Source organism: Alnus glutinosa, chromosome 7 (genome assembly GCF_958979055.1).
Source record: "Alnus glutinosa chromosome 7, dhAlnGlut1.1, whole genome shotgun sequence".
In the NCBI taxonomy this organism is placed as follows: domain Eukaryota; kingdom Viridiplantae; phylum Streptophyta; class Magnoliopsida; order Fagales; family Betulaceae; genus Alnus; species Alnus glutinosa.
The window spans coordinates 12,410,072-12,419,825 of record NC_084892.1 but is presented as its reverse complement, the minus strand read 5'-3'; the positions used below and the strand labels follow the sequence as shown (position 1 = coordinate 12,419,825).

Below are 9,754 nucleotides of genomic sequence, written 5' to 3'. Positions count from 1 at the left end.
ATAAGATGGTGCTTTTTTGAAAACGCAGAATTTTAAAAGGTAAATTCGTGATTTTAAAGGCTAAACTGTGATTTTGCCAAACGCTTAACTGCGTTTTTAAAAATCACTTTTTTCAAATCGCACATTTTAAAATCGTTATTTTAAATCGCACTTTTTGAAATCGCAAACCCAAACGGACCTTTAATTCTGCACTTTTGATATTTTGTTACACATTGCACACACACATGGTTAAATTAAAAGTCATATTTATTTTCGAGATCGAAAATTATTAGTGGGGGGAGGCTGTGCCCCGCAGAAATGTCCCACGTGGCATTCCCCTCAATTCACATTTAGTGACGTGTTAGTATGACACGTCAATAATTTGTAACGTATCAAATTTTGAACATCACTGGGTTAGCATTTAATTTATACATACATATATAGTATGCTATATATAGTATTAATTTATACATACATATATACTGTATATAGTATTAATTTATGCAAATATATAGTTTATAAATTTAAACCCTAACCCTATATATATAGATATAGCACTAATTAATATAGGGTTGGGAATTATATGTACATATATATTATGTATAGAATTAATGTATACATATATATAGTTTGTAAATTTAAATCCTGACCCTATATACTCTATATATATCTAACATAGGGTTAGGGTTTATGTATACATATATACTATATATAGTATTAATTTATATGTATATATATAGTTTGTAAATTTAAACCTTACGTTCCCATTATACTATATATTTAGCACTATATATATATATATATATATATAAACCCTAACCCTATATATATATACTATATTTAACACTTACTAATGATTGTGAGTTGGTATTCTCTTCTTCGGGTGAGAGTGGTGATCAACAAAAAATTTCACCTTTAGTCTTTGATGATAAAATAATCAAATCATAATTAGGATAAAAATAATTTAGTGACATGTCAATCTGGCACGTCACTAAATAACGATGTGTCAATCGGCCACATCACTAATTAATAACATGACAAATTGACACGTCACTAAATTTGTGACGTGTCAATTTGCCACGCCATTAATAATTTAATTTTTTTTTTTTTAAAAAAAAAAAGAGAAATGATCTCTACACTCATTTCTCACAACAGCCTCACAACAAGTTGATGTGGCTGGTAATATTTTATTATGTTTTTACAAAAAGAAAAGAAAAGAAAACAAAAAAATAATAAAATATTACCAGCTAGATCATTTGTTGTGGGGCTGTTGTGAGAAATGAGTGTAGGGATCATTTCTCAAAAAAAAATTATTTTGAATTAAGATTTAGTGACGTGGCTATCACCCATTGCAACTCTACCCGCCCAGCTTTTACTCTCTCATATGTAACATTCACTAAATACCATCATACGTCCAACAACTATATATGATAAATGTCGCTCAAATATTTCACACGAAAATCTCTCTTCACTCTTAAAGTAAAATATATATATATATATATATATATCTTCACTCTTAAAGTAAAATATATATATATATATACACACACACACCATCACCATGCTCCAGGCCCACAACAAACATCTAGGAATTTTTATTTGCCTTTGTTTTTTAAAAGATCACCATGCTCCATGCCCACAACAAACATGTATGAATTTTTTATTTGCCTTTTTTTTTTTTTAAAAAAAAAAAAAAAAAAAAAAAAAAAAAAAAAGACCATTTAAGCATTTTACAATGAATAATATTGTTTGACACATTTTATTTTATTTTTTTATGTACATTTCTTGTGCATACTTTCGTTCGTATCTTTAATAATATTATATCTAGTTAGTTGTGATCTCTAAGAACCTTAATTTAAATCCAACCACGCAGATAAAATGTGTATATATACACAAGAAAATAATAATTTTCTTTTTATAATCTCACCAGAATTACAATTTTATCACAACTTCGTAATATATCAAAACGCAAAGAGAAATAAAGACACAAACAAAAGAAAAATTACATGTCCACTGCCACACGTTTGTACAAGTGCGATGGCAACCTCGGATTGGCCACCGCTTGTAACGGGGTCCGCATGTAAGTAACCAATCCAGGATTTTCTGACATGTCAATCTCCTCTGGTTTGACCCCTTCAGGTGGTGTCCAAACAAAATGGTGCAATAGGTGACCAATCATGGACGTGACCAAATTGATACCAAGTTGTGCACCAGGGCACACCCGCCGCCCCGCACCAAATGGAAGTAGCCGGAAGTCATGGCCCTTCATGTCAACATCCACCTCAAGGAACCGCTCAGGGCGGAACTGCATCGAGTTCTTCCACACCGTTGGATCGCGTGCCACAGCCCAAACATTAACGTGAACATTTGAACCCTTAGGGATGTCATAGCCACCAATCTTGACATTGGCGTTGGCTCGATGGGGGAGCATCAATGGGGTTGGAGGGTGCAACCGTAGCGACTCTTTGGCCACACATTGTAGGTATGGGAGATTAGTAAAATCGGCTTCTGTTATCACGTGTTCCAATCCGATAACACGATCTAGCTCCTCTTGAGCCTTTTGTTGCACCCTTGGGTTCTTGATCAGCTCGGCCATAGCCCATTCTACCGAGATTGCGGTGGTGTCCATTCCCGCGGTGATCATGTCCTGCAAAAATCATAGTATATTTGTTTGTAATTCCGAGTCCTAAAGCAGAAGAAAATGAAGTTGTTTACGCACCCAAAGGAGTCCAATGATGGTGTCCTCGCTAAGGTCATATTCGTCCTTCAAAGTAAGCAAGGCATCAACAAAATGCTGCTTGGCACCACCGCTCTTCTCACGTGCCTGGGTGTGCTCTTCCATGATAAGTCTAGTAAGTCGGTCCCTCCTTGCCCCATGCTTGGCAAATGCCTCTTCTTCTAGCGGAAACATCCAACGAAGCCATGGAATGTGCTCCGCCATGGCAAGGGATGCGCCGAGCTTCAGCCCATTGGCCACGATTGCCTTGAATTCTAACCCTTGCTCGTCCATTACGCCCTCTGAGTTCACAAATCGCTTCCCAAATGCCAGTCTTGTAATGTTGTTGAATGCCACTGCTCCCAAATATTTCTTCACCAACAAACTTTTGCCATTATTTTCTGCAGACAACTCTTTTCGTTTATTTCATTTTTGCCATTCAATTTATTGTGAGAATTAAAAATAATATAGAAAATAAAGAACTTCACTTATAACTCTTGATCTTTCATTACTTTTGCAAAAAATACCCAATTTTTTTTTTTTTTTTTTAAAAAAAATAAATGTCAATTTATAGTATCTATCTTTCGAGTTTTTTCAATTTCACTCATCGTTAGAATTTTCTATTAAATTCTATCAAAATTTTCAAAATACCCGGAGTATTTATTTTTTCAAAAAAAAAATTATAAAAATTTTCAAAGATTCAAGCATGAGTATTTTTGTAAATGCCGTTAAATTCATATATACATCTAATTAAATCCTAGCATTTCTTTTTTCTTTTTCTTTTTCCTAAAAAAATTAAAGGTATTTTGGAAATTTCGACAGAATTTAACGAAAAATTAGAAAGGAATGTTGAAATTGAAAAATAAATAACTTAAATTGATACTTTTTAAAATTTATATACTATTTTACAAAAGTGATAAAAGATGGAATTTATAAATTAGAAGTGAATTTATATACCATTTTACAATCCGATAAAAAAAAAAAAGGACAATTAACAGAAGGTCTCAGTAAAGTCGTAAATTAATTGAATTTTATAGGCAAAGTTTATCTAAGTATTTAGAGCTAAAGCTTTACAGAGAAAAAAAAGGAAGGGAAAAACTTGATCTGGTCGATCGACCCACTTGAGACATTTTTAAATTAATGTCGTTTAATTAATTTTACTCACATGGATGACGTGCCTGGATGTGATGCTATACTATAGTGAGGTCCATGTCCATGTCCATGTCCCCACTGAGGTTGGGCCAATCAATGCCAACACCGCGAAGTAATAAATAAATATTATTTTTCGTAATCCTTGTAGCTTCACAATAAAATTACTTACTAAGAATTTCAAATGGAAGGAACGCGTGTGATCGACCAAATCAAACCCGATCTACGGGATGATTTAGATCTGTAGATCTTAGACTCCGAATTAAGGGGTCGGCCGGCTCCATCTCTAAAAGAAATTTATTAAAAATAATTTTTTTTAGAATTTATTAAGAAAAGTCGAAAGAATTTCATTTATAACTCTTATCTTTCGTCATTTTTACTAAAAGATAAAAGTACTAAAACTTTAAAAAGTGTATATCTTTTCACTAGAGATCTATCTTTTAATTTTTTTCAATTTTAACCATCTGTTAGAATTTTCTGTTAAATTCTCTCAAAATTTTCAAAATACACTCTTTTTTTTAGGAAAAAAAAATGCTAGGATTGATGTGTTGGTTAGAATTTAACAGAATTTGTAAAAATATCCATGCCCGAATATTTGAAAATTTTCATAATTTTTTTTTTTTTAAAAAAATAAAAATAAACATATGAGTATTTTAAAATTTTTGATAGAATTTAACAGAAAATATTAACGGGTTGAAATTGAAAATATTTGAAAGATTAATGTTATAAATTAACATTTTTTAAAGCTTAAGTACCTTGTTATAAAAGTAATGAAATATCATAAATTATAAGTGAAGCTTTCCTAAAAAGAATTATATATATGCCCCTGAAATTTCATTTTATACCGTCCAACTCCCTTAAAATTGAATTTTGCTGGAAACTTGCCAATGTCAACCATTCATATATATACACAACATCAATGCCACGGACGTTCCCGCATTCACAAGCAACGGGCCGGCCTCTCGCCTGGCAATTAATGTTGCAAGCGGTGTCACCGTTGCGTGGGATCAAAAAGGTTGACTTTATAGACAAATTGTCACTATACTTTTTTTTTTTTTTTTTTTTTTTTTTAATAATAATGATAATAACAATAATAAGAGATTTATAAAAACCACAAAGGAAAATAAAAAAAAAAATGAAATAATCAAGTGTGTATATATATATAAATATATAAAACATTGTGACTTTTAAAAAATGGGAAAAAACAAAAAAGACGTACCAGGATTGGTGCAGTCCTTGAAAATGGATTCAACCATGGCTGTAACCTCATCTTCCCTGATGGGTCTAAGAGCCTCGAGCCGTTTTGGGGAGAAAAGCTCAAGGGTACAAACCTTCCTGACCTTAACATAGTGAGGTCCATAATCCGCCCATATAAGGTCCTTCCCATCCCTGCTAAACTTAGCAGCCGACCTACTTCTATGCCTGTCAGCCAGTTGCATGTCATGTTCCTTGAGTACTTCCTTAGCCAACTCCGAGTTCGACACGATCACGTTCAACGTGGACCCGAACCACACCGATATGATGGGACCGTACGCCTGTGCCCACTCGGCAAAGCACCGGAACCTCACCGGCTTTATATCGTACAGATTGCCGACGATTGGCCACGGGCGAGGCCCCGGTGGGAGCTTGAATCTCAGCCACTGGTAGAGCTTGTATGCAAGGAGGAGTACGATAAGTGAGATGGGTATTAAAGGGAGAGACATTGGAGGAGAAGATAGAGAGAAAGGCATGGAGTTTATTCCTTATAGGCTCGAGGGAAGAAAATGGTTGGAGAGAGGTTGATATATAAGAGATAGGGAGTTGGTGAATGGAGTTGTCCACGCTATACTTACTATACAGAACATTCATGACATGATAATCTCTACCAGTACTAGTAAACCTGCTGAAGCATGTAATTAATAATTCAGTAATGGTATATATTTATTATTTCACTTTTCATCTCACTCCTCCTTTACAAGTTAATTAATGTGCATATATGGTAGTGTCTATTAAATCTTGGATATTATTTTTTAGGTAAAATTTCATTTATATATTATCTTTAATCTTTTATCATTTTTACAATTAAACCTTTAAATTTTAAAAAAGTGTTAATTTAGCCTCATGTTTCAATTCTTCTGTTAAATCCTTTCAAAATTTCTAAAATACCTATATTTCTAAAATCCTGTCAAATATTAAAGCATGGGTATTTTTTCAAATTTCATTAAATTCCGACCAATGCCTAAATTATTGGAACTTTGCTTCTTTTTTTTTTTGCCTAGAAAAAATTGAGGGGTATTTTTAAGAATTTTGACACCCTCCATTAGGATTTAATGAAAAATTATAATAGAAGGGTTGAAATTGAAAAAAAAAAATTAAAAGATAAATACACTAAATTGACACTTTTTAAAGTTTAAAGATATAATTGCAAATGTGATGAAAGATCAAGGGTGGTAAGTGAAGTTTTTCCTAATTTTTTAATAAGGATTGATTTAAAAACTAATAGGCACTATAACATTCATCAGTCCAGTAAAATAAGAGTGTAATGTGAATGTAATATATAACAATACTCTTATAATGATTTAATTAAAACAAAAGAGTATGTAAAATGTTAGCACATGGGCTTTTGACAAATGCATTCTCCATACCTATTTATCACATCAACTAATATAATTTGTTTTAAATAATTTAATTAGAATGGCAATTAATTAAAAAAAAAATATTTAAAATAATATAATACGAGTGTGATAAATAGACGTAAAGCAGATCGAGATTAACATTAATCTACGTGGAATCACAAATGAATTGCAGTACATCGATCGTTTACTCTTAATTAAGGATAAGAGAAATGATCCCTACACTCATTTCTTACAATAGCCTCACAACAAGCTGACGTGGCTGGTAATATTTTATTATTTTTTTGTTTTGTTTTCATTTCTTTTTGTAAAAAAATAATAAAATATTACCAGCCACATCAGCTTGTTGTGGAACTGTTGTGAAAAATAAGTGTAAGGATCATTTCTCTAAGGATAATGATATGGGTTTGCCATTGTGAGATGTGTGTTTGTGCGTTTTGTTGCTGACAGTGGCTCGGTTACCAAATGTGGACCAATAATCATGTTGTCGCATTGGTTGTGGAACGCGTGAGAGGTGACGCGTGGGGAAAGAAGGTGAGGATTAGTTCCTTGGTGGTTGGTAAGGTGAGAATTGGTGAGAGACGTAAAGAAAGTATGTGATGTGGAGGAATCAAAGGTTGGTAAGGTAATAGACCTTTCTACCTTTGTTTGCCCGCGGATCCGATCCGAATTTTGAATAAAGTACAAAGAGAAAATTAATATATAGGATTTTGAGATCCCATGGGAGGATGTAGACATGTAGTGAAATAAGGCTTCTTTTTTTTCTTTTTTTTATTAGAAATATACTTTTTTAGTTCGTGAGATTTTACCCTTTATCAAATCACTTTCTTGTAGATCAAAATCGATCAAATCGCTTCTTAGGGCTTAATCCATCATCAAATCACTTATTCTGTCCCACTTCGGTTAATTTTTTTTCTTGGAGAAGCACATCATACCCAATTGAATTGTGAGACACATACATATTGCATAATTAGCTTTAGCACGTTATATGCATCCTTGATGTGGGTTGTTTTAAAGCAAAAATATATCAATAATAAATTACTACTTCCAATAGAATGAATCTTTGTAGGATAGGATCTATGTGAGATTATTGTCGAACCTCAAGGACTGCTGGTTGTTGTAAAGTTATTGAAATTAATTTCTAATCTAATTTAAAAAAGATATTTGATTTTGTTTTTTAATTTAAACTAAATAAAAATATAAAAAGAAAATATAACATAATATGGAGAAGATATAAAGAATTGATTTCACCACTAACCTCATAATAATGGTAAATTGCATTTAACATGATAATTTCACTTACAAGAATGATATGACTCGTGTATGTTTGTCAAGTACCCAACGATGTCGTCAAGAAATTTCTTTTATTAAGAAATAAGAATAGCACATCTTCGGTTGGCACGAATCGTCCATCTAACCACTAAGATTCTTAGATATGAACTATCAAATCTTTTAATTAGCTTATACGTAAGCAATGGATAATCATAACTATCTTTCAGCAAAGCATGAATTGTCGTTCTACCTAATTAAATTAACTAGGGTGTAGAGTAATTCATCTTTTCTAGACATGGCCTATCAAACTCTCTTGCTTTTATGTCCATTAAAACCGTTGTAAAACCATCCTTCATACATTCACAAAAAATATGAAGGTTGAGTTTAATAGAAATAATCAACTTTCTAAGACAAAATAAGAGGTTTATCAAAATTAAATATAAACATTAAAGCATAATCTCAAGATTAAACAATCATCATTAATATTTATAGAATTCCCAAAGAAAAATACAATTATACCATAATTATTTAGAAATAATTACATCAATACCCTACGAATGAATTAGCCACTCAAAGAGTTGCTGGAAAACGTCTTTGTCAAAGAGAAATCTATCCCAAGAAACTGCTGGAACTTTGAAGTACTTTTCTCCTTAAAACTAGCCACAAATTCTATTGATTTATATTCTCTATTGTGACATACCCTTAAAGAATGAATTAGAGGTCTATTTATAAGGATTATGAGAACTCCAAAAGCCCTAGAAATCCTAAGAAAACTTGAAGTCAGTCTCTTAGTCCAAGTAGGAGACTGAAAACCCAATCTAAGAAGGAAAATGATTAGAATCTTTCCAAATTGGTCTAGATTTTTTGTTCTATATTGCGGGGTGATTTTGGCATAGTAAACTTTCAAATTAGGATAAAACTTGTTTTAGATATATTTGTTGCTTTTTGTATTAGCGGTCCAACGCCGCTACTTTCATTGCAATCTGATACTTGAGCCAAAAGTTATGGTTAAAATATGGAGACATGCTCACTCTAGAATCTTTAAAAAAAAAATAACAGATTTTTGCCGACATTAACTTTTGCAGCAAACAAATTCAGAATTGATTTGGAATTTGGATCTTAATATATTTTGAGAGTTCTTCTTCCAAAACCTGCAAAATGCAAGAAAACACAAAAACGACACAAAATATGAAATTATAACAAAACTAATAGATTAACATATGTGAATTAAGAGGTTTAAATGTGTAACATTTAGCACTTATCACATTCTTAAACTTACATATTGCTAGCCTCTTAGTAACACAAAATTGAAAAAAAAAAAAAACATAAATTAACAAGTACTCTGCCTCCTCTATTGCGGGAAACACAATTGCATTTAGTGTATGGAATAAGTCTTTTAAACCCCTATGCATCCATAGTAGGACAAGTGAAGTCTAGCTCTTAAAGGTTTAATAGGAATGATAACCACAAATATGCAAAAATTCATATTATCCAAAAGAGTTCAAGTGTCATCAAAATTATGATTTTCATTACGCCATCTTCAAAACTTTTAGGAATTCCAAAGTCTAAAATATTTTCCATTGGTTGATTGAGGTATCACAATTCACAAGTCGAAATTGGTGTAAAGTGAACTAACATACAATTTATGAGGCTTCAAATTAATTTCAATGTATATAATCCAATACCTAAAAATTCACTGGGATCTCTATTAGATGAAATAACAAAGGCATGATGATATTATTCAAATTTTTTTTTTTATTTTTTATTTTTTATCAAGCTGTGCAATGCCATTTAAAACAACTCCAAACGTTTTGAGTCGTTTTGGTAAAAACGACATTAATTGGAGTCATTTTAACAGTAAAACGACTTTAACCTAGAGTTAATACGCTATATGTTAAAAATGACTCCAAAAAAATGACTAAAAATTGCTAAATTTTTGTAGCATTAATTCTCTATTTAGTTGACAGACTGTCTACACATACCGTGAGACAAACTCTATGGCACATGGTTTACTCAAGGCCATAGT

General features: G+C 31.9%; 1 protein-coding gene across 1 annotated transcript; it reads right to left on the bottom strand.

The window, feature by feature from the left end:
* Positions 1 to 1,868: 1,868 nt before the first annotated feature.
* Positions 1,869 to 5,635, bottom strand: LOC133872661 (cytochrome P450 98A2). The gene is made up of 3 exons (XM_062310242.1): positions 5,064 to 5,635; positions 2,699 to 3,096; positions 1,869 to 2,626 (listed from the first exon to the last, which is right to left on the bottom strand). Exons 1-3 carry the CDS (start codon positions 5,572 to 5,574, stop codon positions 1,982 to 1,984), a joined length of 1,554 nt encoding a protein of 517 aa, XP_062166226.1. The 5' UTR covers positions 5,575 to 5,635; the 3' UTR covers positions 1,869 to 1,981.
* Between the last annotated feature and the right edge of the window lie 4,119 nt (positions 5,636 to 9,754).

Excerpts from the sequence above, each read along its gene's own strand:
- LOC133872661 (XM_062310242.1), bottom strand. The coding sequence starts at position 5,574 with ATGCCTTTCTCTCTATCTTCTCCTCCAATGTCTCTCCCTTTAATACCC. Across the intron at positions 3,097-5,063 it reads CAAGGACTGCACCAATCCTG|AAAATAATGGCAAAAGTTTG; the intron begins GTACGTCTTTTT and ends AGTTGTCTGCAG. Across the intron at positions 2,627-2,698 it reads CCATCATTGGACTCCTTTGG|GACATGATCACCGCGGGAAT; the intron begins GTGCGTAAACAA and ends TGATTTTTGCAG.